The 26755-nt window shown below is 37.5% G+C and overlaps 1 protein-coding gene across 4 annotated transcripts in view; it reads left to right on the top strand.

The window, feature by feature from the left end:
- Positions 1–26755, top strand: part of CAB39L (calcium binding protein 39 like) — a 93176-nt gene that overhangs the window by 21319 nt on the left and 45102 nt on the right. For 3 of the 4 annotated variants that reach the window (XM_070800115.1, XM_019971305.2, XM_019971306.2), the window contains exons 4-6: positions 7143–7280; positions 20450–20590; positions 24208–24372. In XM_070800115.1, the coding sequence (XP_070656216.1) occupies positions 20489–20590; positions 24208–24372 (267 nt within the window). In that variant the 5' untranslated portion in view covers positions 7143–7280; positions 20450–20488. The remainder of the gene's footprint in view (positions 1–7142; positions 7281–20449; positions 20591–24207; positions 24373–26755) is intronic. The other variant, XM_019971307.2, reaches the window with a different exon arrangement.

Here is a 26755-nt window from a genome sequence, read left to right as displayed (position 1 = left end):
CAGGGTCAATCCCTGGTTCAGAAACTACATCCCACATGTGGAAACAAAGAGGAAAGATCCCACGTGTGGCAACTAAGACCTGGTGCAGCCAAATACATAAATAAATATAAAAAAAACTCTGCTTTGTGTCACATAGAAAGTACCCCAGATTTGTTTGTTGAAATGAAAGATGTGGATTAATCAAGTGTAAAATAAAGCATTGTTATAGACAGTCTCCTTGATAATTTGCAATTACTCTCAAATTCATAAATATTCTGGAACCCCTGTGATAGTTCTAGAACCTTTGAGATTTCTTGTACTATTTTACTTAGATCAATTGGCTAATATCCTGTTTCCCTTTCCCCCACCTCAGCTCTATCTTTTGGTTAGAGTAAATTATACTGGACTCCAGAGTGTCTGTACTCCTGTCTTGTGCTTTTTTAAAATGCTGCATCCAGGGAATTTCTTGGTGGTCCAGTGATTAGGAATCCATGCTTTTAATGCCAAGGGCAGGTTCAGTTCCTGATGGGGGAACTAAGATCCCACAGGCCATGTGGTGTGGCAAAAAAAAAAAAAAAAAAAAACTGCATCCAGAATTCTTTTTTTTTTTTTTTTTAATTTTAATTGGAGGCTAATTACTGTACAATATTATAGTTGTTTTTGCCATACATTGACAATAATCAGCCATGGGTGTACATGTGTTCCCCATCTGGAACCCCCCTCCCACCTCCCTCCCCATCCCATCCCTTAGGGTCATCCCAGTGCACCAGCCCTGAGCACCCTGTCTCATGCATCAAACCTGGACTGGCGAGCTACTTCAGAATTCTTTTAATTGAATTATTTTGGCCTGGTTGGTGTATAAGCCTTTTTTTTTTTTTTCTTTTTTGGACTGTGCTATGGCAAACTCAATGGACATGAGTTTGAGAAAACTGCAGGAGATAGTGAAACACAGGGAAGCCTTAGGGTGCTGCAGTTCATCAGGTCACAAAGAGTTGGACCGATCCGAGTGACTGAATAACAAAAGTGTCATACAGGATCTTAGAACCTCAACCCAGGGTCAGACCCACCCTTCCTGCAGTGGAAGCACAGAGTCTTAACCACTGGACCACCAGGGAAGTCTCAAGACAAATTTAAAAGTCCTTAAACACAGAGTTAATGACTTGGTGTGTGGGTTATGTGTATCTCAGGGGCTCTTACTGTAGCACTTTGCATCTACTAAGTATTTCATGAATGAGGTTGACTACAAACTACCTGTGACCCCCTCCAAAGGACCTGCCTCATCTGAGAGTAGTCACAGAGAAACTTCAAGTTGGATGATGTACTTTTAGAATATAAGAGTTTTGTTTTTTTTCTTAATTTTGTGAGTGGATCGGTGTCTAACAGTTAACAGTTAACTAGATGCCAGGCATGTATGTATATTATATTTCACTTGATCCTCATAACTAGTGCTGGAGTGTATACAGTTGTATCCAACTTAAAGATAATATTGCTTATATACAATCTGTTTTCATTCAAGTCCGGGTCAGCCTAATTCCAAAGATTCTGTGGCCTATGAAACTAGCCACTTGATATAAGAAGAATGTTCACAATAGTTTATCACATAAAGCCCTTCAGAGGCTATATAGCTATATTCATTTATTAGTGAATAGATGTATGTAGAGATATATTTTATCCTGGCATTAGGGAAACAAGGTGGTCCTTCCTTAGACTGGCATGGTAGAGCTCACTGCTGAGACCTAAGTATTTTAGCTGCCACTGCAGCGCTGTACCAGCAGGGGGCCAGAGTAGTGCTCCAAATTGAGAAAAGGTCTGATGTTCTCAACTTTGAAAGATTGCTCCAGCATTTAGGAAACACAGCCAGTGGGCAGGATTGTCACCTAAATTCTGTAATCCAAGCTTCCTCCTTCCTAAAAAAAGCAGGAAGAGATGGAAGCAGAATTAGCATGAGAACAAAAACAGACTAATGAAGCTTTGTTATCTTGCTGAAAATCTTTTAAAGCTTTCCAAATTTAGCCAAGGATTAGCAATTAATGGATAATTGGAAATGTGTTTTCATTCTATCAATTAAACCCCATTTCACTGCAGCTTGAACACCTCTAAAGCATTTATCATCTAGCATTTCCTCTATATTCTGCTTTTATGAAAACAATTTGAATATCTTTAAGCAAGTTCCAGGGAATTATGAAAAGAACTTGAGGTATCTGTGGTACGTGGATAGCATGACAAACTCCTAAGGTAGTAAATAGATTCTTTGCTTTGGGGCTTTCTTTTTGGCTTAAAACCATTGAAGAATGTTATTCCTAGGCTACGTGAATGTGTAGCTGTGGTATTAATATTTTGTATCTACACTGTAATCTTTAAGAAGAGAGAAAAATAGAGAAACAAAAGCATAAATGAGAAGCGAGGGGGGGAAACAGAGAGAAGTAAATACCACTTAAAAAAATCTTTAGTTCTCCAAATTAGCAAAATAATAGCAATAAGTTCACAATACTTGTTAGCATATTCAAATATATATATATATATATATTTTATGGTGGTGAAAGTAACAGTCATTTCTGCTTTAACACGTTTTGAAAACACAGATTTGTTCCAATATGATTGATGTATTAGGAAACATTTGAACATAATGCAGATTTCTCATTTGCTTTTGTACAGTTTCATGAATGCAAAAAGCCACCCAGCTGAACCAAGCCATGGAGAAATACACAAAACACAGACATGCACACATCTCAAACACATACCAGCCATCTCTGTATACCTCATATTATGTGAATCACATTCATCCACCTTTGGTGTTATAACTTTTCAGCTGATAACAGACAATCCTCCCATCAAGTACTAACCAGGCCCAACCCTGCTTAGCTTCCAAGATGAGATGAGATCAGGTGCATTCAGGGTGGTATGGCTATCAACAAGATACATCCTATTTCCACTTTTGACATAATTCACAAGCTGTAAGTCTAACATCCACCTCCACAAGCAAATATCAGGTCTTTTTCAAGGAAAAATGCCATATTTATTGTGGTCTTTATTTTATGTATTTGTTTATGCCATATTTATTTTATGTATTTCTTAAACCACTTGCTGTAAAAAAATGTGTTATTTTTATTAGGTTTCTACTTTAAGAGAAATAAGTATGTTTCTGATTACATTATTGAGTATTGAGCTCCAACCCAATTTCCCCCACAGTTTCTGTGGTTCTTACTGCATGATACAGAGCTGTGTAACGTGTTGATTTTTAGGAACACTTACCTTGTTTTGTAGTGAAACTGATTGTACATGTTAATTATAGAATATTTGGAAAACACTGGAATATATGAATGTAATCACCAGTGTTCTAGGACTTCCCTGGTAGTCCAGTGATTAAGACTCCATACTCCAAACGCAGGGGGCCCAAGTTCCATCCCTGGTCAGGGAACTAGATTCCACCTGCTGCAACTGAAAAATCAAAATTCCCACATGCCACAGCTAAAGATCACACATGTGGCAACTAAGACCCGGCACAGCCAAGTTAATATGCAAATAAGTAAATAAAAAGAAATATTAAAAGAAAATTTTTAATATTTTTTTAAAAATTACCAGTGTTCCAACTAACGTTAACATTTGGTATTATTTCCATATCCATATAAAAAGAGATGTTTGTGGAAAAATTAGAACAAAAATTGGGAGCTCATATTCTTTATTAAGCTTAGGATCTTGGATTTTTTAACTTGATATTATACAATAAATATATCCCCATTTCTTTAAATATTCTTAAGCAGTTTGACGATGATATTCTGTATGGATGAATGAACTCCACTCAGTATTCAGCAGGTATGCTGAATGGCCTGGGACTATGCTAATTGTTTGTACACTTGCTTCGATTGATCAATGCCCATGCTACATGGAATCCAATGATTAAATATAGTCAATCACGTAGTTTTGGACTTTCTGGGGAGGGTGTTTGCTATACGTAGTAGTGGTGGCTCAGTGGTAAAGAATCCACCTGCAATGCAGGAGGTGCGGGTTTGAGCCCGGGGTCAGGAAGATCCCCTGGAGGAGGGCATGGCACCCCAGGCCAGTATTCTTGCCTGAGAAATCCAGTTTACAGAGGAGTCCGGCAGGCTGTGTGTCCATGGGGTCACAAAGAGTTGGACACGACTGAAGCAACTGAGCACACACGGTGTAATAAATATCTCTGCATATGCTTCCTTGCATATTTGTTATTCTTAGAATGAATTTGTAGACATTGAATTAGTAAATGAAAGGAATATGAATATTTTAAGCCTTTTACAACTTATTGTTAATATCCCTACAGGGAAAAGTTACGTTAGTTTACACTCTGTGTTGAAGTACTAGAGTTCTTCTTTTATTTTACCATCACCAACCTTAGAAGTATAATTAAAGCAAACGCAAAATAAACTTTCTTATCTGTTTAGGTAACTACAGTGTTATTGATCAGGAGGGAAGATTGTGAGGAAAATAGAGGCTGACCCCTTTCCATAGAGAGTTAAATACAGAAAGATGTGGACCATGGGAAATGGAGTGATGTACAGAACTAATAAATAGGAATTTAATTAAGTAATAAGAGGTCTTTTAAAAAAATGCATACAAGATAAGGTGAAAGGAGGCTGTAAAATTTATGCCTTCTTGCAGTAAAACTTGTTGGCTGACCCAATGATATAAATAAAGTAGAAAAAAAGAGAAAATCTTATTTAAGACCTTCCAGATATCACTTCCAATTGCCAGATTTTAAGCCACCCTCCTCATGATATTGTAAATAAGCAAAGTTGCAGATAAATGAAATGATCATTATCACTGAAGTGGAGTAATATGTGATTTCACAGAGTTCTACCTGGGTAGAATTTGAGTCACAGGATTTTGAGTAAAAGATAATGAACTCATATGAGAAATATGAGCAATTGTTTTGTGTGTGTGTGTGTGTGTTTAAATTTTTGGCCACACGGAGTGACATACAGGTTTTTAGTTCCCTGACCAGGAATCGAAACTGTGCCCCCTGCAGTAGAAGTGAGGAGTCTTAATCACTGGACTTCTGAAGAAGTCCCTGAACAATTGTTTTAGATTTGTCTTATATGTTGTTACAGGGCTTCCCAGGTGGCTCAGTGGTAAAAAAAAATCTGCCTGCCAAGGCAGGAAACATGGTCCCTGGATTGGGAAGATCCCCCCGAGAAGGAAATGTCAACCCACTCCAGTATTCTTGCCTGGGAAATCCCCCAGACAGAAGAGCCTGGCAGGCTACAGTCCATGGGGTCACAAAAGAGTCTGACACAACTGAGCAACTAAACAACAACATATACCATTGCAGATCCTCTGGGACTTGCTTGTCTCATTTCAGCTCCGTGCAAACCCTCATGCAGGTACAATCTCACAGCTTCATCTCTCGTCCTTCTGCAAGCCCTCTGCTACCTGCCCCAAGGCTTCCCTGTGGCCACTGCTATGAGGTCTCCTCAAGGTCCAGACCCACACTTGTGCAACCCAGAAGAACAGAGCAGTTAAACTCAAGGGTAGGGGATTTAATGCCCTTTGGGGAAAGCCTTTGATCAAGAAAAGATGAGAGCCATAGGTAAATTCTTCCTCTTCCTTTTCCACCCTCCCACCCCCAAGCCCTAGGGGTGATCCTGAAATGCACTTTATATGGCTTCTAAGAGGCTCAGTCTGATAGATTTAACAGGTGGCCAGCTTGGTGAGGCGTTGTCACATTGGCTGTCCTTTGCTTTATTTCCCTATTCCCTCACTCCTGCTCACTGTGATTGGATTTCTTATTAAAACAATTTGCATGAGCTTTTTGCTTCAGACCATGCTTTTGGTGGGGGCAAAAACACAGGCTACATGGATAGCAGCCAAAAGAATAGTGCCTGTAATTGACTGAAGCATATTGAATATATGAAAATTTGTGAACCTAATAGCCATAGTCAAAAGAAGAGAAGGAATTCCCCTACCAAAAAAACCCAGTCTCTCATTTGCAACCATTGAAAGTGAATATTAGGAGCCTCCTTCTCTCAAAATTGATGATCAGGACTTTCCTGGTGGTCCAGTATTTAAGACTCCATGCTTCCACTCCAGGGTGTGATCCATGGTCAAGGAACTAGGATCCCACATGCCACACAGCATAGCCAAAAAAAAGATAGTTTGCTCTATAATTATACATGTGTAATAATGAAAAAATGTTTTTTGTAACCTTTAGCTTTTAAAATTCTCACTGAAGGGGTGTTACATATCCTGACCGATAGTGCTTGTTTGTGATGAAGCGGGGAGGGATGGGGAGCATTTGGTTTGCACATTAACGGTATAAACCATTTTGTGTTTGGTGTTGTTTCTCTATGTTCTATGTAATTTCCTTTGTATAACTAATATTGATGCTAAATTTCAAAATATGCCATATTTTAAAAAAATTTTTCACAAAATTACATTGAAATTATGAATACTCATTCTAACACCTCCCTTGCTTTTTAAAGAATCTTCTGAACTATAGTTAGATGCATTATTCATTGCATCACTGACCCCCTATCTCCCTTGCTTTTTAAATCTCAAGATTAAATTGCTAATATTGGTGTATTTACTTCCTACACTTTCTTATTATGACTGAAAATAGCATCTGCCCAGAGGAACTAGCATATTGGCAGATAAATCTGTTATTACTATCAACATGCCTTTGTTATTTACATTTTGAAACAAGATGGTCAGGGCAATTTAATCTTGTTGACAAAACCCCATGCAAGTATAGGACTCAGAGGGGAAAATATGTGATGAGAAAAAAATTTTGTTTATCCCTAGACTTTTTTTTTTTTTCTTGGCCAAGAATTAAATTTGCCTGAACTTAATTGCTTTACGCACATTCTTGTGACATTGCATGATTGGGAGGGAGGGAGAAAAAGATGGAGCTGTGACTGTGTGGTATGTGTCTAAAAGCGTGCATTAGAGGAGAAAGCACAAGCAAGCTGGTTTGACCAGAAACAGAACTGCCTGTGACAGATTAAGAGACAAGCAAGGCTGGGAATCTGAGAGCAAGTAAAGAGAGTGGAAATTTACAGCTGCCCGGTGTGAGTGTTCAGTGAGCATTTTCTGCTAACGTTTTCCGGTGGTAACTGTTACTCTTCAAAGAGAGAGACAGAAAGTCAAGACAGATCGTGGAAAGTCTTTTCTCTGCCATGCTTTGGTAATAGGAGGCACCCTCTGTTAAATGGAAGATAAAGGCTGCTTCATCTAAAGTGCTTTGAGCCCCAGAGAGAGCTGTCTTCAGCACCTCACCATGGGTCTACTTTTCGCTGCTTAGACAAGCCTGGACTTTTCTATAACATTGGGTGAGTTATCAACCAGGTTGCTTATCCTGGTTCACAGAAATGGAATTAATATGATAAACTTTCGTTTAGTTGAGGTTTTACAGTTACTGCTTATAAATTTGTTTTATAAACCAAGCTGTTACCTCGTTTCTTTGTGTATGATGAACTGCTGTTACTAGGAGAGGTTTAAAAAAACAACAACAACTACAAAACAATACTTCTCTGTTGCCTAAGGCACTTGAATCATTACCAACTATTCTGTGTCCATGGAATATCTTATTTTGGAAATGGGTTTTTATTTACAGAGTGTTTCCAAAAATAAAACAGTGGCAGGATACCATTTTTCATGTTTCTCTTTCAACTGAATGAAAATTCCAAAGTTACCTCTATCTGTTTATTGTCAGTAAATTTAATATGATCATTGTGATGTTTGATAGTGTCAATTATTATAAATTGCAGCATTCCCTCATAATTCAATTAGGAATGTTAATGATGCCATTAATTAAAGGGATATGAAATTTGAATGTTGAATGCTTCAGTTAGACTCAAAGTTCTATAGTGAAAACAAAAATTAGATAATTTACATCTCACACTTACCATTTGATACAAAATGAATGCACCTTTCAAATTAAGGAATAAGGAATAAGAACAGTTATTTTGTTCTCACAGATGGTACCAAACTCTCATAAAATATTGTTGTTCTGGTAAAGAACTGTTTTAATCAGTTGCATTTATGTATGTAAGCAGTAGAGCAGAGAAAAAAAGAGGAAACTCTTGAAATATGTATTCACATTCCAATAAACTTCATTTTACAATCTTAACAGAGGAGATTGTATACTAATTTTACACGTCTTTTTAAAGGCATCCATGGAAGGCATGTAATCGTTCTTCTGTGGGAAGAAGGAAGTATATATTGTTAGCTGCTAAAGTGAGTCATCGATTAAAGATGCATCTTTCTAAGCAAAGTTTCTAATCTACTCTGCCAGCCTCGAAAAAGATGTCCTTAGTTACTGATTCAAGTGAGTCCTTTAAGGCAGAACAACTTAGCAGAAGTGAAAACTTAAGCAGAATGTCAGTGAACAATTAAAAGGGTTTGTACTCGAGGTATAATGTAAACTGGCTGTACTTTCTCTAATAGTTCCTGTATGTGTTCAGAAGCCTGTAGAACAGGTTTTGTTTCATGGGTTTGTGTGTGTGTGTGTGTGTGTGTGTGTGTGTGTGTGTGTTTAAACCTGTTGACCTGTGTGTAAGAAAAAACTTAGCTGGTCTGTGGAAACCTTTTCCGAACTAGTATCTTGTTCTTGAAGTCAAAAGTAAATCCAAAGCAATTATATTTATATCACAAACCAAGTTTTACTTCTTTACAGAATTCCCCACACTCAGTGCTTAGACTGATAGAATTGCACATAGCTTCACAATCTTCAGAATAAGCTTTTATTTTAAACTAGTATTTCATTGATATTATCTTAGTAGTGGCACCATTTCTTAAGCCTATAGGATTGTAAATATATAGAAATAGAGAATAAGTCATCCTCAGATTCCAAGTGTTTTGTACCTTAGAAATTTATTTGTGAGTGGGTTGTTGGGAATTTAGGAACCATCTTCCCTGGGAAATGATTTAACAAATGATTGCTTGATTTTATTATAGTCTAAGATTATATTTTATTCACACTATAGAAAAACCATTGCCACCCTGAAAAATATTAGAAAATCAGTTATTGCAAATATTTGGACATGACTTAGCAACTGAACAAAAACAGCAAAAAATGATGAAACTAAATCTAAAAACAATTCAGGGTTGAATAAGACATTTTTGTTTTTCCTAAATATTAATACTTGAAGAAAAGCAATATGTTTATAAATAGCATTTCTGTGTGCTTTTAAGAGCTTCTATTAACTGCACTGTTTATGAGACCTAATCTTTCATTAAAATCCGTGATTTTTCTTTTCCTTGTTACAGAAATATTTCTAGTCATTGCTTTTATACTTACCAGCCATTTCTAAGATCTAGCCCAGTATCTGGCACATAAGTAGGTAGCTAATAAATATTTACCACATGGGGACTGAACTCTTTCTTTGGTTCACAAAAATGGAACTGAGCAGTTTTTCCAACGTACCCCAAAAAGGAAAGGGGTTTAGGGGCACACAGTTTTCATTATGAGAAAGAGATGGCCCGTCAAGAATTGAATTTTAAGAAGCAGACAAAGCAATAGTAGTACAGAATAGGCCTAACTGTTAAAAGAGGAAGAAAAGACCATGGTGTCACTTAGTGACAACCCTGAATAAGTAGGGATGGTGATGAGGGGGGTAATTTACAAGCTTGGTGTCTTGAATACATGGGACATTCTGAAGTAAGGTGTCAACTTCAGACATATTACTTATTACATAAGTATTATATATCACTCTTACTTCAGCTCAGCAGATAATGGCATAATAACAATAATGGTATGCTTTGTAATTTATTATATCTGGGAAGGCAATTCCAAGTTATAATTTTGCAGCAGGGAGAGGCCTATTTGGGGTATAACAAATACAGTAGAATTTTGTGTGAACTTTTTTAGTTTAAAATTTATATTTATTCAAATGTACCCATTTTAAGAGAATGTTTCACTGAATGTTGAGAAATATGTATACTCCTGTAATCTCCATCCCACTGATTTTTTTAAAAAATATTTATTTATTTATTTTTGGCTACATCCGGGTCTTACTTGCTATGCGTGGGATCTTCTCTGTGGCAAGCGAGATCTTTCAATTTGGTCAGGTTTAGTTGCCCCAAGACATGTGACATCTTAGTTTCCTGACCAAGGACCAAACCCATGTCCCCTGCCTTTGAAGGCATATTCTAAACCACTCGACTGCCAGGAAAGTACCCATCCCATTGATTTTTAAAAATGAAACTTATTGGCCCAATTATTTTCCCCCGTAGATGTACTTTTTCATTGCATTATTTCTGTCTGTGAGTTGTATATGGAATAAAAGATAAAAGAATGGGAATTTCTGAACTTTCCTAAAATTTTCTTTAATGTGGTTAATTTTTTTTTTAGTTGAGATAAGGTAACTGTGACTTAAGTTTAAATTAGCAAGCTCTATGGAAGACTTTTGGAAATGTTCCCCTTTTAACTTATCGCTGATTATAAAAGAAACCTATATGAAAGAAAAAAAGGCTCATTTTTTTTTTTAATTACTTTTAACTGGAGGATAATTGCTTTACAGTGCTATGTTGGGTTCTGCTGTACAACAAATTGAATCAGCTATATACTTTTATATATCTATCTATCCCCTCCCTCTTGCGTGTCCCTCCCACACAGCCCCACCCCACCCCTGCATGTCGTCACGGAGTGCCAGGCTGAACCCCTGTGCTGTGCAGCAGCCTCCCACTAGCTGTCTAGTTTACACATGGTGGTGTCTGTCTATACGTCAGTGCTACTCTCTCAGTTCACCCCACCCTCTCCTTCCCCTGCCGTGTCCACAAGTCCACTCTCTACATCTGTGTCTCTATTCCTGCCCTGCAAATAGGTTCATCAGTACCGTTTTTCTTGATTCCATATATATGCATTGATATGTGATCTTCATTTTTATGACTTATTTCACCCTGTATGACAGACTCTGTGTTCATCCACCTTACTACAACTGAATCAGTTTCATTCCTTTTTACATCTGAGTAGTATTCCACTGTATATAGGTACCACAACTTCATTTTTCATTCATCAGTTGATGGACAAAAGATATGGTTTTACCCATGGAAATCCTGAGACTTTTCTTTAGAGATAAATTTCCCACTCCCTTAAGATTTTGTGGAAAACCTTTGAAGTTAGAACTGTTATTGAACAGTACAGTTGGAGATTAGACATAAAGGCCTAGAAATTCTCATTAGCTATTTCAGTTCAGTTCAGTCGTGTCCGACTCTTTGCGACCCCATGGACTGTAGCACGTCAGGCTTCCCTGTCCATCACCAACTCCCGAAGCTTGCTGAAACTCATGTCCATTGAGTCTGTGATGCCATCCAACCATCTCATCCTCTGCCAGCCTCTTCTCTTCCCACCTTCAGTCTTACCTGGTGTCAGGGTCTTTTCCAATAAGTCAGTTCCTCACATCAGGTGGCCAAAGTATTGGAGCTTCAGTTTCATCATCAGTCCTTTAAATGAACACCCAGGACTGATCTCCTTTAGGATTCACTGGTTTGATCTCCTTGCAGTCCAAGGGACTCTCAAGAGTCTTCTCCAATACCACAGTTCAAAAGCATTAATTCTTCAGCGCTCAACTTTCTTTAATGGTCCAACTCTCACAACCATACATGACTACTGGAAAAACTATAGCTTTGACTAGACAGGCATTAGCCATTTATTCCCCTTTAAAATACTTTAAAGGATACCATGAGGGCATTTAAGGCCCCAAATGACCTTTCTCCTAGCTTCTCCTTCCCCCTTTAAATGCAGTCCTCCCCACTTATATCATAAACATGTTTAGATGAGTCATTGGAGTGACTGACATTGGGTCATCTGTAGAGGTGCACACACGTAAGTTAGGAATATGAAATATTTCACTGTGTCTTAGGCAAAGGAATGCTGCCAAAATCTACTAAAAGTCTACAGGGCCTGAATTGCCTGGGAGCAGAGCTGAATAATTTTTTTGGCTTTCTGTCCAGGATCTAAGCCAAGTACAACTCTTTAATGAAATTTCATAGCCAGAGTAACAGAAATCATTTGTTTGACTAATGCTTTGAAAAGACATGATGATCAAATATTCCACAGTTTGAACTTTAAAAAACGGTTATTTAGTCATTAAAATTTTCATTTATGAGAAGGTGTTTCCATTGTAAATGCATTTGCATGATCTATTAAACAAAGTTTGAAGAAAAAAAGAGAGAATTTTAAGGAAGAAGAAAATTAAATATTCATAATCCAGCTACCCAGAGGCAGTCACTGTTAACTTTTTAAAATTATTTGTTTCTGCATAAGTGTTGTGTATTTGTGGTTTTGCTTGCTTTTATGTAGTTGTCATTATACTCTGTATTATGGGATGGTGCTTTTAGCAGCCTGTACATTTTATTTCACATTCTTTGTAAATATTTTCATAGCCATATACTGTATTCCATCAAATCTAAGAAGTCATTGGTTGTAAGGCATACACTTTATGTACCACTAAGAAAGAAAACAAACAAATGAACAAAAATACCCTGCTAGTTAGTATAAGGTTCCATCAATTATTAAGAGACATGCACATTTTAGAGATGTTGAAATGTGAAAAAAAAAAAAGAGTTGTAAAGATAACCATTATTAGTTTATTTTCTTAAGACAAACTGATAGAAACAGAATTACTGAGTCAGAGGTTATGATATTTAAAGGCTCTAGATCCATGTTGCCAAATCCCACCAATAAGAAAAGAGAGCCTGTTGCATCTCACCATCAATAGATAGAATATTCTCAAACCAACAAAGACACTATGTTGCATCATGAGCAAAATAGTCCTTCATTTTTAACTTTGTGTGTTCCCATTATAGAAAATAAACATTTACTATGTGTTTAACTATATTTCCTCCTTTGTGGTTTTCTAATATGTATACATTATTTCTTCATGATTTTCTTATTTGTTTTAGATCTCCTTTTATAATGATTTTAGCCCTCTTTCATAGTCATGTCACAGAATTCACTTATTTGTTGTTTGCCTGTAATGTTATTATTATTATATTCATAAAAATTCAAAAAGTTTTAATTAAATTTGTAGCATATTCATATTAACTGATTTGTCAGTCTTTTTTTTTTTTTTTTTTTGAGATTTACTTCATCACTTGTAAAATTAGAGAAATTATTTTATATCCAGAAGTTTGAAAGTCACTTACAGTCACTTCTGTATCTGGCCTGTTTTGTTCCATTGGTCTGTTTTTCTTGTCTTACTATTTTACTTATAGCACTTTATAACACTTTTAATTTCATTCCCCCGTAAGAAATCTTCCATTGTAAAATTTGTTATCCTTGTTCTTTTATATTCTTTTTTTTTTTTCTTTTATATTCTTGACTGAATTTATTTACTAAAAACTTTCTTGGATTTGTGACTGAAGTTGTATCAAATTATGGACTTTAGGAGTAATTGACATTTTAATGATATTTAAATATTTAATATTTGATTTTTCTGTTCAAAAACAAAATGAGTTTTTCTATTCAGTTCCTTGCTTAGTTAGATGGATTTTTTCCCTCAAAAATCTGTTTATTGTTTCAGAAAAGAAGAAATATGCTCATTATAGGTAATACAGAAAAACATCAAGATGACAAATCTCATTTGGATAATATGAATTAACGTTAATTGAGCCACATTCCGGAAATGATTCTGTGGTTGTATACAGTTAAAAAGGTGGCTTGCTGTAGGATTGACTAGATAAATAGACATACCTTGTACATCTTTAAGTATATCTTTCATTTGTTAGTTTTCTGCCTCAGGAACAGTAACTATCCTTATGTTGGATTATTGCTGTCAATTTTCCATAGTGATAGATTCTTTACTTTTTATTTTGAGATAACTGTAGATAAGAAACGATACCAAGACACCCTGTGTACCTTTCATGTAGTTTCATCCATAGTGACATCTTGCATGCTAATTAGCAGTTAGTGAAAGTGAAGTAAAAGTCGATCAGTCATGTCCGACTCTGCCACTGCATGGACTGGAGTCCGTCAGGCTCCTCTGTTCATGGAATTCTCCAGGCCAGAATACTGGAGTAGGTTGCTGTTCCCTTCTCCAGGGGATCTTCCCAACCCAGGGATCGAACCCAGGTCTCCCACATTGCAGGCAGATTCTTTACCATCTGAGCCACCAAGGAAGCCCAACTAGCAGGTAGTGAATTAATTTAATGGATAATGATCAGGACTCTTTTTTTTTTTTTAATGATGTAGGATAGAACAGATAGAATGGAAACTATCCAGAGTTCAGGTATTGTTTCATGAGACAATTATACAACCATTTATATACTCCTTTGCTCTGAGTCACAATATAAAGTGCATTTTTTACTATATGTCACTATTTTAAAAGGTGAGGGAGTTTCCTGGTGATCCAGTGGCCAAAATTCCTTGCTCCCAAGACAGGGGCCCGGGTTCAATCCCTGGTTGGTAAACTAGATCCCACATGCCGCAGCTAAACATCCCCCAGGCCTCATCTAAGACCTGGAGCAGCCAAGTAAATAGATAAAAATTTAAAAAAATAAACAATTGAAAAAAAACAATTGAAAACAATTAGAACTCAGAGAGTGAGTGAAATTCGCTCAGTTGTGTGTGACTCTTTGCGACCCCATAGTCCAGGGAATTCTCTAGGCCAGAATACTGGAGTGGGTAGCTGTTCCCTTCTCTGGGGGATCTTCCCAACCAAGGGATGGAACCCAGATCTCCCACATTGCAGACAGATTCTTTACCAACTGAGCCACCAGGGAAACCCAAATTGTGATATAGTCATAAGTGCATGCTAAGTCACTTCAGTTGTGTCCAGCTCTTTGTGACCCTATGAACTGCCAGGCTCCTCTGTCCATGGGATTCTCCAGGCAAGAATAATAGAGTGGGTTGCCATGCCCTTCTCGAGGGGATCTTACTGACCCAGGGATCAAACCTGCATCTCTTGCATCTCCTACACTGGGAGACAGGTTTTTTGTTTTTTTTTTTTTACCACTAGCGCCACCTGGGAAGCCAATGGGATGCTCTGTAGCATGTAAGATAAATGTGAGATTTGTATCAATACACAAATCTCATAAACATAATGTTGGTGGGGGAAAGAAACTGACTTGTAGTACCATTTCTATAATGCTTCAAAGCACATGCAACAATATCACATATTATCTGTAATATTAGTAAAAGTGTGAAAGTATGTATAGCTAGGGTACATGATAAATAGATACAGTATGAGCCAGAGGTGAATGGGATCGGAGAACTGAAGCTACCAAGGTGGTAGCTTGGGTTGTTTTAATTTTTGAGCTGGGTGGTAAATACACAGGAACTTGTTACATTGTTCTCTATTTCTTCTTTTAGATGCCCCAAATATTTTATTTAAACTAAATTAAAACACCGAGGGGGAAAAGCCGAGTTGAAGCATATTTTGATTAGCTTGGTGGTGTCTCAATCCGTTTGTGAGCCAACTGCTGGAGCCAGGGCAGTGGAAGAGATACTCGGCCCTGCCTGGGTCATGTTCTCACCCTCTTGCTAGAGTAGGTGGGGTGGTGTGTGTGAGGTGGGGTGGGAAGGAGAGCAGAAAGGTCTATTACCAGAAAAAAACAGGTACCCAAAGTACCAGAGATTTTCTTTTCCTTTTCTGATTCAGTTATTTCTAATTTCATTGTTATTTCCATTCTTCTTTTTCTTTGAGATTTTTGAGGCAATTTCCTTTTTGACTTATTTCTTTTTATTCCCACATGAATAAATTGTAGATTCTCACCCTCCCACACCAAGGCTCCCTTTCAAGAACTATTTCTGGTTTTGTTGAGCTTTTGTGGGTTTGACTCCATCTCAACTTTTGGTAAAAATTTTACAAAGTGTACACAGCCTATTTGCACATAAATATGTTGGCCAGAGATTTAATTATGTGGTTATAGACTTTCCTTTCAGGACTCTAGATTCTCTCCGTGGCTTCATGACATGTAATTTTATGAAAGTCCAAAGACAATTTAATTTTGATCCTTTTTGTTGTTAGTCATTTTGTAGGAATGAGCTTTAAGAGAAAAGTGTTGGTTTCTTCTGAAAGCCACACTGAGTTTTGTTGATGTTGTTCAGTCACTCAGTCATGTCCGACTCTTTGCAACCCCATGGTCGGCAGCACGCTGCAGCACAGTGAGTTTGGGGTCTCATTATTAGTCTCAGCTAGAAAAATCCTTTCAGTGATCACATTTAGATCTCTTTTCTACTTAAGCTGTTCTATCTTTGTTGCTTCTACTCCATGTTTCAGTTCCTTTTGCACTTGTTGGCTTCCTCTGCCTCTTTTCATTGTCATAATACGTGTTTTTATGGGATATAACACTGTATCTTCTCCATATTTCTATAATACTGGGTTGGCCAAAATGTTCATTCAGGTTTTTCCAATGCAGGATACACCACACACACACACACACGAGTACCTTATCTCCATCATTTTAGTTTGAGCTTTTCTGGTGTTCTGGCCAAACCCTTCTGTGTGGCTGTCTCCCACTACATCGAGAACACTCTGAGGCTTACTAACTCTTGGATTTAGTAGTGCAAGGCCTCGAACCTTATGGGAACTCAGTAAATATCTTTTGACTAAATAAATATGGACTAATTGTGTACCTTTCAGTTGTCCTCAGTTGAGTTCTGTGGGGTCACTCCTGCCCTGTGCAGATCTGGATTGCCACGCTACGTCTGGGGGTGTCTCCACATGTGTGTGCGTGTATTATGTGTTGCTCTTTTATCTTGACCAGTTCTCCTCTCTTTCTGTCTAGGTCCTTTCCGTTCCTACCTCCCCACCCCCAGTTATCTCTGTTCTGTCTCCTACAGAGAATGAATTCTGGAAGTAATCTTTCCAATTGGAGTCCACAGGACACTTACCCCTTTTCTTGTACTGTTTTAAAAAAAAAAAAATAGAACCTGTGTTATTTGTTGTTTATTCTGTTTACTTACTTTGTAAATGGGAAAAGTACAGCAGGGCCTGTGTCGGTCATCTGGCATTTGTGTTGCTGCGTGGCTCAGTGTCACCACTAACCTGGAGGGCAAGTTGATTTTCAGTGCCCCAGACAGGGGCATTCGTCTGGGCAGTGTCGGTCTGTTGGACCTAACATGGCATCTTCTCTTGCTCCTGCTTCTTGTGTTGCTGAAATATAATGCATGTTCTAGAAACTCTGAGGTAGAATTTATGGAAAAATTACTAGTACCACGTTATCCCAGGGAGGCACCATTTTCAGAACTCCCCCTTACACCCTTTATCTTTGGCCTTGATAGATACTAAGAATTATACTCAGAATGGGTGTGGGCCAGTGATGAATAAGCAAGAGCTCACTGTATTTGGCCTATCTAATTTGAAAATATGATGCTCTATCTTTCTTTATGAATCAACCTTACAATATAAAGGTTCCTCAAAAAATTAAAAATAGACTGACCATATGGTATAGCAATTCAACTTCTGGGTACTTATCTGAAGAAAATGGAAACACCAATTCATAAAGAACTGTGCATCTTTATTGCAACATTATTTACAATAGCCAAGATAATGGAGACAACCTCAGTGCCCATCTATGGGTGAATGGATAAAGACATGCTCTGTGTGTGTGAGGTGTGTGTGTGTATAGAACAGTATTATTCAGCCATAAAAGAATGAAATCTTGCCATTTGTGACAACAAGGATGGAACTTTGAGGGTATTATGCTAAGTGAAGTAAATCAGAAAAAGACAAATACCATATGATCTCACTTATATGTGGAATCTAAAAAACTAAGAAACAGAAGCCAAGCTTATAGATACACAGAATGGATTGGTGGTTGCCAGAGGCAGAGGGTGGGGTGTGGATGAAATGGTGGAAGGGGGTCAAAAGGTACCAACTTTCAGTCATAAACTAAGGAAGTCATGCTGCTGCTGCTAAGTCGCTTCAGTCGTGTCCAACTCTGTGCGACCCCACAGACGGCAGCCCACCAGGCTCCCCCGTCCCTGGGATTCTCCAGGCAAGAACACTGGAGTGGGTTGCCATTTCCTTCTCCAGTGCATGAAAGTGAAAAGTGAAAGTGAAGTCGCTCAGTTGTGTCTGACTCTTAGTGACCCCATGGCCTGCAGCCCACCAGGCTCCTCCGTCCATGGGATTTTCCAGGCAAGAGTACTGGAGTGGGGTGCCATTGCCTTCTCTGAAGTAAGTCATGGGGATGTATTAAAAAATAAAATAAGGTAACTTACTTGGTACTAACAATATGTATGTGGGCTTTCTCAGAGCCTTTGGCAACATTTGTCCTGATATCTTTGTGAGTGAGATAGAAAAAATATGAGTTAAATGTTATGACAAGGTGAATTCACAGTTAGTTTAAAAAAACACTTATTAAAAACTTAAATGACATGTAAACAAGCATGATAACTTCTGAATCATAGTGGATCAGTTAGCAAGTCAGAACTAGATTAGGATTTAAATACTTCATGTTTGTTTAGCAGATACGTTGAATGCCAGCGTTATAATTCTTGATCACAAACAACAAATACTGAAGAAAATTTTTGGAAGGATTCAGGTAACTCAGAGATTTGACAGAAATCCTAGGGAAGCAGATTTGGGAAGTAGGAATCTAGGGGGTGTAGTGTTTAGAACCGTAACCAAGGTTATGCTGGATCCGTAACTGGTTAGAGTATTGCTATCAGTTGCTGTTATATATTTGTGTGTAATATTCTTCATTGATTAATTGCATTATTGTTAATAAGAAAAATATGAGGAAAAATGGAGTTAACCGAGAAGTCTTTCTATAGAGGTATTGGTAAAATAAAATTTAATAAGAAATTACCAAATACTCCTAGTAATTGTATGTCTGTATAATGGATGTTGTTGTTGTTGTTCAGTCGCTCAGTTGTGTCGGACTCTTTGTGACCCATGGACTGCAGCACGCCAGGCTTTCCTGTCCTTCACTATCTCCTGAGTTTGCTCAAATTCATGTCCTCTGAGTTGGTGATGCCATCCAACCATCTCATCCTCTGTTGTCCCCTTCTCCTCCTTCCCTCAATCTTGCCCAGCATCAGGGTCTTTTCCAGTGAGTTGGCTCTTCGCATCAGGTGGCCAAAGTATTGGAGCTTCAGTTTCAGCATCTGTCTTTCCAATGAATATTCAAGGCTGATTTCCTATAGGATTGACTGGTTTGATTTCCTTGCAGTCCAAGGGACTCTCAAGAGTTTTCTCCAACACTAGAGTTCAAAAGCATCATTCTTTGGTGCTCAGCCTTCTTTATGGTCCAGCTGTCACATCCATACATGACTACTGGAAAACCATAGCTTTGACTAGACAGACCTTTGTCAGCAACGTGGTAACTCTGCTTTTTAATATACTGTCTAGATTTGTCATAGCTTTTCTTCCAAGGAGCAAGCATCTTTTAATTTCATGGCTGCAGTCACCGTCTGCAGTGATTTTGGAGCCCAGGAAAATAATGTCTGTCACTGTTTCCATTGCTTCCCCATCTATTTGCCATGAGGTGATAGGCCCAAATGCCGTGATCTTAGTTTTTTGAATGTTGAGTTTTAAGCCAACATTTTCACTCTCCTCTTTCACCAAGAGGTTCTTTAGTTTCTCTTTGCTTTCTTCCATTAGGGAAAGCCTAAAAAAATACTATAGCCCGAAAAATACTGTTTTTAGTACTCTTATATTTTGGTTTTAAAAATATATTTTTAGATATAGAGAGAAAAGTTAAGGAGGAGTATGTATAAAAGCTGATAACAGTTGTTACCTCTGGATCACTGGTTAATGGCAGCTTTTGATTAATTACATCATATTTCTGTAATGTTTGACATATTTTTGTTAATTCATGTAGAGCAAATGAATATGTTTCTCTTAACTGGAGCCTTTAATTTAGATCTTTTTCCCTAGCACATTTTTAGTATAAACAGGGTGATAATAGCTATATTTGGCTTTTTCTGCTCTATGCAAATAAATGTTCTCAAAAAGAAGAACTGATTTTTCTTTTCCCCTCCTCCTCACCTCCCCAGTCCCAGCCATCATGGTAATCCTCATTTCATCAGTGAGTATGGCCAGCTGAATATTTGAAGAGTAAAAAAAATAAAAATAAACAGATTCTAAATAATTTTACATTGTAATTTTGTTATTGCTATTGAGTGGAATGTTTTAAAATATTGCTTTACCAGAGCTTGTTTATCTTAGTCTGACTTTTGTTTTACATGTTCTATTTTATCATCATTAATATTACCATATTCCTCACTCTCTTTAGTCAAAATATCTAGTTTTAAGTATCAGCTTATTCTCTAAGAATACTCCTTTTCCTATTCTTGCATAAATCTTTAATTTCTCTTATAAGAAAAATATTAAACTCTGAGTAAAAACTTTTAGGTAAACCTTTAAAAATATCTTTCTTGAAATATTTTACACTAACTTAAATTTGGCATGAAACTTAAAAATTGTTTTAGTTTGATCGATTTTAATGTTCCATATTACTGAATTTGTTGGAAATATGACATTTTGGTATAACAATTTAATCATATTAAGAATTAAAATCATAATTTTTGTTGTTTACTTGTTTTTAGTGTTCTATATTGCATGAAGAGATTTCTATAGATGAAAAAATGCCTCTGTTTAGTAAATCACACAAAAATCCAGCAGAAATCGTGAAAATTCTGAGAGACAACTTGGCCATTTTGGAAAAGCAAGACAAAAAGACAGATAAGGTATGAGCTAAAACAATAATGTTATTATTAAAATACATGAATAGACCACAAGCCAATGTAAAAGCTTAATGAAGAATCCTAAACATGGTCTGCGATGCACTCTCAGGGTCTTTGTGAATACATTTAAATTGGTTTCAGGTCTTATGCCATTGATAATTATTGAATATGTTGTCTTGAACTCTTCATTCATTTCTAGAGCCTCAGACCAACCTTGGATCCTCTAGAGTTAAGGAGTAACAGAATATTACTCAGTCATAAAAAGGAAAGGACATCTTGCCATTTGCAACAACTTGGATAGACCTAGAGGTTCACTATGCTAAGTGAAATAAGTCAGAGAAAGACAAACACTGTGCAGTTTCACTTATATGTGGAATCTAAAAAACAAAACAATATTAAGGAGAAACAGTTATTGTCAGAGGGGAGGTGGGGTTGGGGTTGGGGCAAGGAACTGGTGAGGGAGATTAAGAGGTACAGACTTCCAGTTGCGTGGGTAGGAGAGTGTCGAGAATGTAGTCAGTAACCAAGTAGTGTCTCTGTATGGCCACAGATCGTAACTAGACTTACATATTTTAGAAATGTATAGAAATGTAGAATCACTATGTTGTGTAACAGAAACTGACATAGTGTTACAGGTCAATTATACTTCAAAAATATATGAACAAACAAACTCAGAAAAAGAGATCAGATTTGTGGTTACCAGAGGCAGGGGTGTTGGGCAGAAGGAATTAGATGTAGTCAATCTTCCGGTTGAAAGGTAAGAAAGTACTAGAAATATAAGGTGCAGCATGATAAATGTGATTAACACTGCTGTATGTTATATATGGAAGTTGTTAAGAGAATCCTGAGTTCTCATCACAAGGAAAAAAATTTTTTTCTCCTCTGTTTCTTTAATTTTGTATCTGTATGCAGTGATGGAAAAACTTATTGTGATAAACATTTCATGATATATGTAAGTCAAATCATTATGCTGTACACCTGAAACTTACAGGACTTTATGTCAATTATATTTCAATAAAACTAGAAGGAAAAAATTCAGAATGAAAAAAAAAAAAACATTAAAGGGTTTTACAGTTAAACATCTAACGGGTTATACTGTTAATACTTACACTGTGTATAATGTTATACATGAAGAGTAAAAAGTTTGTGTTTAAAGATCATCTGACAGTTTCTACGACGATGCTGCCTTTTTTCTCTTTTCGGCCACACCACAGCGTCATGTGGAATCTTAGTTCCCCAACCAGGGATTGAACCTTGCACTGGAAGCATGGAGTGATAACCACTGGACTGCCAGGAATACCCAGTGCAGCCTCCTTTTAATATTGTTTTAAAGTCCTACTGGGCAGCACTTCCTCATAGGAAGGTCTTTTTAGTATCTTAGATATTCCCTCAAAGGAACATTGAGTCCAACATATTCAGTTTGTCTCTAAAGTGACTGGGGCTTCCCTGGGGTCTCATCGGTAAAGAATCCACCTGCAATGCAAGAGACACAGGAGATGCAGTTTGACCTCTGGGTGGGGAAGATCCTCTGGAGGAGGAAATGGCAACCGACTCCAGCATTCTTGCCTGGAAGATCCCCATGGACAGAGGAGCCTGGCGGGCTGCAGTCTATGGGGTCACAAAGAGTCGGACACGATTGATCACACCTGCACCCCCGCACCGACTGCATGCATGCTCTAAAACCCTTCGGTTCCCTCCTAGTGTAAACTCTAGAGATGTTCTTGCACATGTGCACCAGGATGCGTTGTCAAGATTGTTCCTAGCATTGTTGTTCATAGTAACCCATCAGTGGAAACACCTCGATGTCCATCAACAGTGAAACTGAGAAGTTGCAGTCCAGCTATCAATAGAATACTATACAACAGTGAATTTAAAGAAGTGCTGCGACATAGAGCAGGAAGAACGAGCCTTACAAATACAGTGTTGAGTGAAAGAAACAAATCATAAGAGGGTACAGGTACTATTCCAAGTCAGCAGAACTCAGCTATGTGGTTTTGGGAAACAAACATAGATTTTAAAATAACCTGTAAAGAAAAGTAAATAAGTGATTGTCATCAAAGACGTAGAAGGATTTACTTCTAGACTGAAAAGAGGGCATTCCAGGTGGCTTCTGGGATGCTAAGAATGTTCTCTTTTTTGACCTCTGTTTTGGCCACACAAGTGTTTGCTTTATAATTATTCTGAACTCTATATATGTTTAAAGTAATCTTCTATAGGTATATATCACAATTTAAGAAAACTTCTTACCTTTAATAAATTAAGGATTTCTTCAGTCATATCATGAAATGTATCTGGAAATTAATTTTTTAATTAACAATTACTATGAGGTAGTTTTTTTATTATTTTTGCCTTATTCTATTTCCTTCTTTAATTATAATGATTAGAGTACAATACTTGAAAGTACTAAAACTATACCTACTTTAAAATATTCAGCAAAGTGTTAACTAATTTGCCTGTTTGTTTTGCTTACCTGTTTTTTAAATTTTTTTGCTATAATTTCTTAGTATAATTAAGATACTACACAATCTACCATTTTAAAGTATGCAATTCAGTGGTTATTAGTTTATTCAGAAGGTTGTGTACCCATCACCACCATCTAATTTCAGAATATGTTCAGCACCTCATTCTCCCCTCCCCAGGCCCTACTCACTGATATACTTTCTTCTCTGTAGGTTCTCCTATTCTTCTTCTAATTAATTAGTTTGGCTGCACTGAATCTTAGTTGCAGCACATGGAGTTTTTAGTTGTGGCAAGTGAACTCAGTTTCAGCATGTGGGAGGGCCCCCTGCATTGGAGGGTGGAGTACTAGCCACTGGACCACCAGGGAAGTCCCTCTCGTATTTTTCTTTATAATGTAGTGAGATTTTTTGCTTTTTTTTTTTAAGTTTCATAGATAACAAAGTGATAATGGTTATGTGTGAGGGATCAGTGGATTGACAAAGGTTATGGGTTTTGACAATATATGATTTTGTACCTATTCCATTTAAAAAATAAGAATCATAGGGATTTGTTGAAAATCATTAACAAAAGCTTTAAATAAGACTACTTGCTACTGATAAATCTTCAACATGGATTGAATTTAATTTTCAAGAGTTAAATTTATAATTTATTACTAGCAGAGTTCACTATGAATATGATTTAAAGAAAGATCATTTCAATTATATTAACCAAGTAGAAATACTAAAGATCTCTCTTTTATAAATTAATTTCAGTAATATTTTCAAAAAAAAACAAAAACAGTGCCTACTACATGGCTTTTGTTTGTTTGTAACTGTATTGAGTTCTTTAATCACAAATAAGCAGAAAATAGGTAACCAGTGGGAAGCTGCTGTATCGCACAGGGGGCTCAGCTGAGTGCTCTGTGATGCCCTGGAGGGCAGTGAGGCAATGGGGTTGGCGGGGTGTTGGCGGGTAGAAGGGAGGTTCAGGAGGGAGGGGATATATTGTACAGAAGAGCTCACACAACACTGTAAAACAGTTATCATTCAGTCAATAAAAAATAATAATTATACAGAATTTTAAAAGTAAATAAGCAGGGCTCAAGAAGTGGTTTTTGTTTATTTGTAGCCTGAAATTTTTTTTTTTCACTCTTAACTATTAGCGTATATTTTGGTCCCTAGGCTTCAGAAGAAGTGTCAAAATCACTGCAAGCAATGAAAGAAATTCTGTGTGGGACGAGTGACAAGGAGCCCCCAGTGGAAGCTGTGGCCCAGCTCTCACAGGAGCTCTACAACACCGGGCTGCTGGTGACACTCATAGCCGACCTACAGCTGATAGACTTTGAGGTACACCATCTGCCAAAGGATGACAGTTGTGCTTTTCAATTTTTATACACATGACTACCAATATTTGACTGTCATTTTTTGTTACTGTTGTTGTTGTTCAGTTGCTAAGTTGTGTCCGACTCTTTATGACCCCATGGACTACAGCATCCCAGGCCTCCCTGGCCCTCACTTTCTGCTGGAGTTTGTCCAAGTTCACATCCACGGACTTGGCGATGCCATCCAACCATCCCATCCTGCTGCCCTCTTTTCCTTTTGCCTTCAGTCTTTCAGGGTCTTTTCCAATGAGTTGGCTGTTTGCATCACATGGCCAAATTATTACTATTTATATATTATTTAAAATCCCATTTTCTCCACTAAAACTTCTAAAATCACCTTAATCTTTTTTTTAAAAAAAAGCAAAAGGTATACCATAGTTAAGTTTTATGCAGCTAAGTAGTGAAGTTAATGGTCAATAATAATAAAAGATAACTTGAGTGCTTACTGAATGTTGTACAGTTTTTAAGCTCTCTTCTAGCTTAATTCTTTTCTTTATAAGTTTTAAAAAATATTTATTTATTTGGCTTGCCAGGTTTAATTAGGGCATGTGGGATCTAGTTCCCTGACCAGGGATCAAACCCTGACCAGGTATTGAACCCAGACCCCCTGCATTGGGAACACGGAGTCTTAGCCACTGACCACAAGGGAAGTCTCTCATTTTATTCTTAAAGCAACCTGTATATGATCAGTACTATATTATTAGCCTTGATTTATAAATGAAGACTCTAAAGTTTAAAGATATTAATTTCCCCAAAGTCACTTGGTCACTAAGCGCCTAAGCTGAGATTCAAATGTAGTATCTCCCAGGCCTGTTTCTTTAATTAAAACATTTATACCAACGATTTAAGAATTTTTTTAAATGCTACTAATATAGGATATTTCTCTCATTTTTTGAAAGCAGTTATACCTAATTACTGAAATAATATGTAAAACAATAATCTAGAAACATAAGGGGTGAATGTGTGTAAGCATTTTATTATCTATGGTATGTCTAACTTAGAACAGTGGTTTCTCAATGAAATGTGTGGTTGTAAGACACATTTCATGATGGAAATCTTGGTTTTGATTTGATTGTTGTTTTGCTACTACTATCAGGCTTTAGATACTGTCAGGTAAGCGCTTGGATCTCCATTAATTCTCAGAGATAGAAGAGAATGGAGATTTCTGAAGTAAATTGCTTTAGTTTTGTCACCGAGGAAGTAAAAGGAGACTCATTACAGTGATGGACCAAGATAAGGTCGGGGCTCTGGGGATGTGTGGAAATACTAGCTCACGGTTCTCTGGATGGCTTAGATGGAAGACAATTTTGGCCAACTAGAGCTGAGGAGCGGAGAAGGCAATGGCACCCCACTCCAGTACTCTTGCCTGGAAAATCCCATGGATGGAGCAGCCTGGTAGACTGCAGTCCATGGGGTGGCTAAGAGTCGGACACGACTGAGCGACTTCACTTTGACTTTTCACTTTCATGCATTGGAGAAATGGCAACCCACTCCAGTGTTCTTGCCTGGAGAATCCCAGGGACGTGGGAGCCGCCGTCTATGGGGTCGCACAGAGTCGGACACAACTGAAGCGACTTAGCAGCAGCAGCAGCAGAGCTGAGGAGGAGGAATGCAGGGCAAGACTGCTCTGTGTGTTTGACTAGAAACAAGATTGTCTGAGGGCCCCCCAGGGCCCAGATTTCAATTCAGCCTCCCTTTTAGAAACCTCTGTCTTGTCTATGGCCATACCACTCTGAACGTGCCCAATCTTGTCTGATCTCCAAAGCTAAGCAGGGTTGGGCCTGGTTAATACTTGGATGGGAGAAACGTGTCTTTTTCTTCCTTCCCTGCCTTATCTGTTTCTCTAACTTTGACATTTTCTGCTCAATTATCTCCTTTCTTAGTTTTCCCTCTAGCTTGTCTTGTCTTTCTTCCTCCCCATCTTACTCCCTATTTCCCTTTTTAAAAATATTTTGTTTGGTTATTTATTTTGGCTGCACTGGGTCTTAGTTGCAGCATGTGGGATCTAGTTCCCTGACCAGGGATCAAACAAGGGCCCTGTGCATTGGGAGTGTGGAGTTTTAGCCACTAGACCGCCTAGGAAGCCCCTCCTCATTTCCTTTTTTAAACCAGACTTAATGGAATTAAAGTGTAGTTTTATCTTTGTGTTTATATACTTTCATGTTTCCTTAATTTAGTTTAAAATGAGGTATTATGGACATTTGTAGTAGCTGTGCATAGTGGGAAAACCCTTGACTTAGATTTAGAATTGTTTATGTATGGAGTCCCTGCTCTGCCATTTGGTAGTTAGCAACATAACCTCTTTGAGACTAAACTTTACCATCTATAAAATAGGAATAATATCAACT

Source organism: Bos indicus, chromosome 12 (genome assembly GCF_029378745.1).
Source record: "Bos indicus isolate NIAB-ARS_2022 breed Sahiwal x Tharparkar chromosome 12, NIAB-ARS_B.indTharparkar_mat_pri_1.0, whole genome shotgun sequence".
Lineage (NCBI taxonomy): Eukaryota > Metazoa > Chordata > Mammalia > Artiodactyla > Bovidae > Bos > Bos indicus.
Note: the sequence above shows the minus strand (reverse complement) of the source record. Positions and strands in the feature narration are given on the sequence as shown.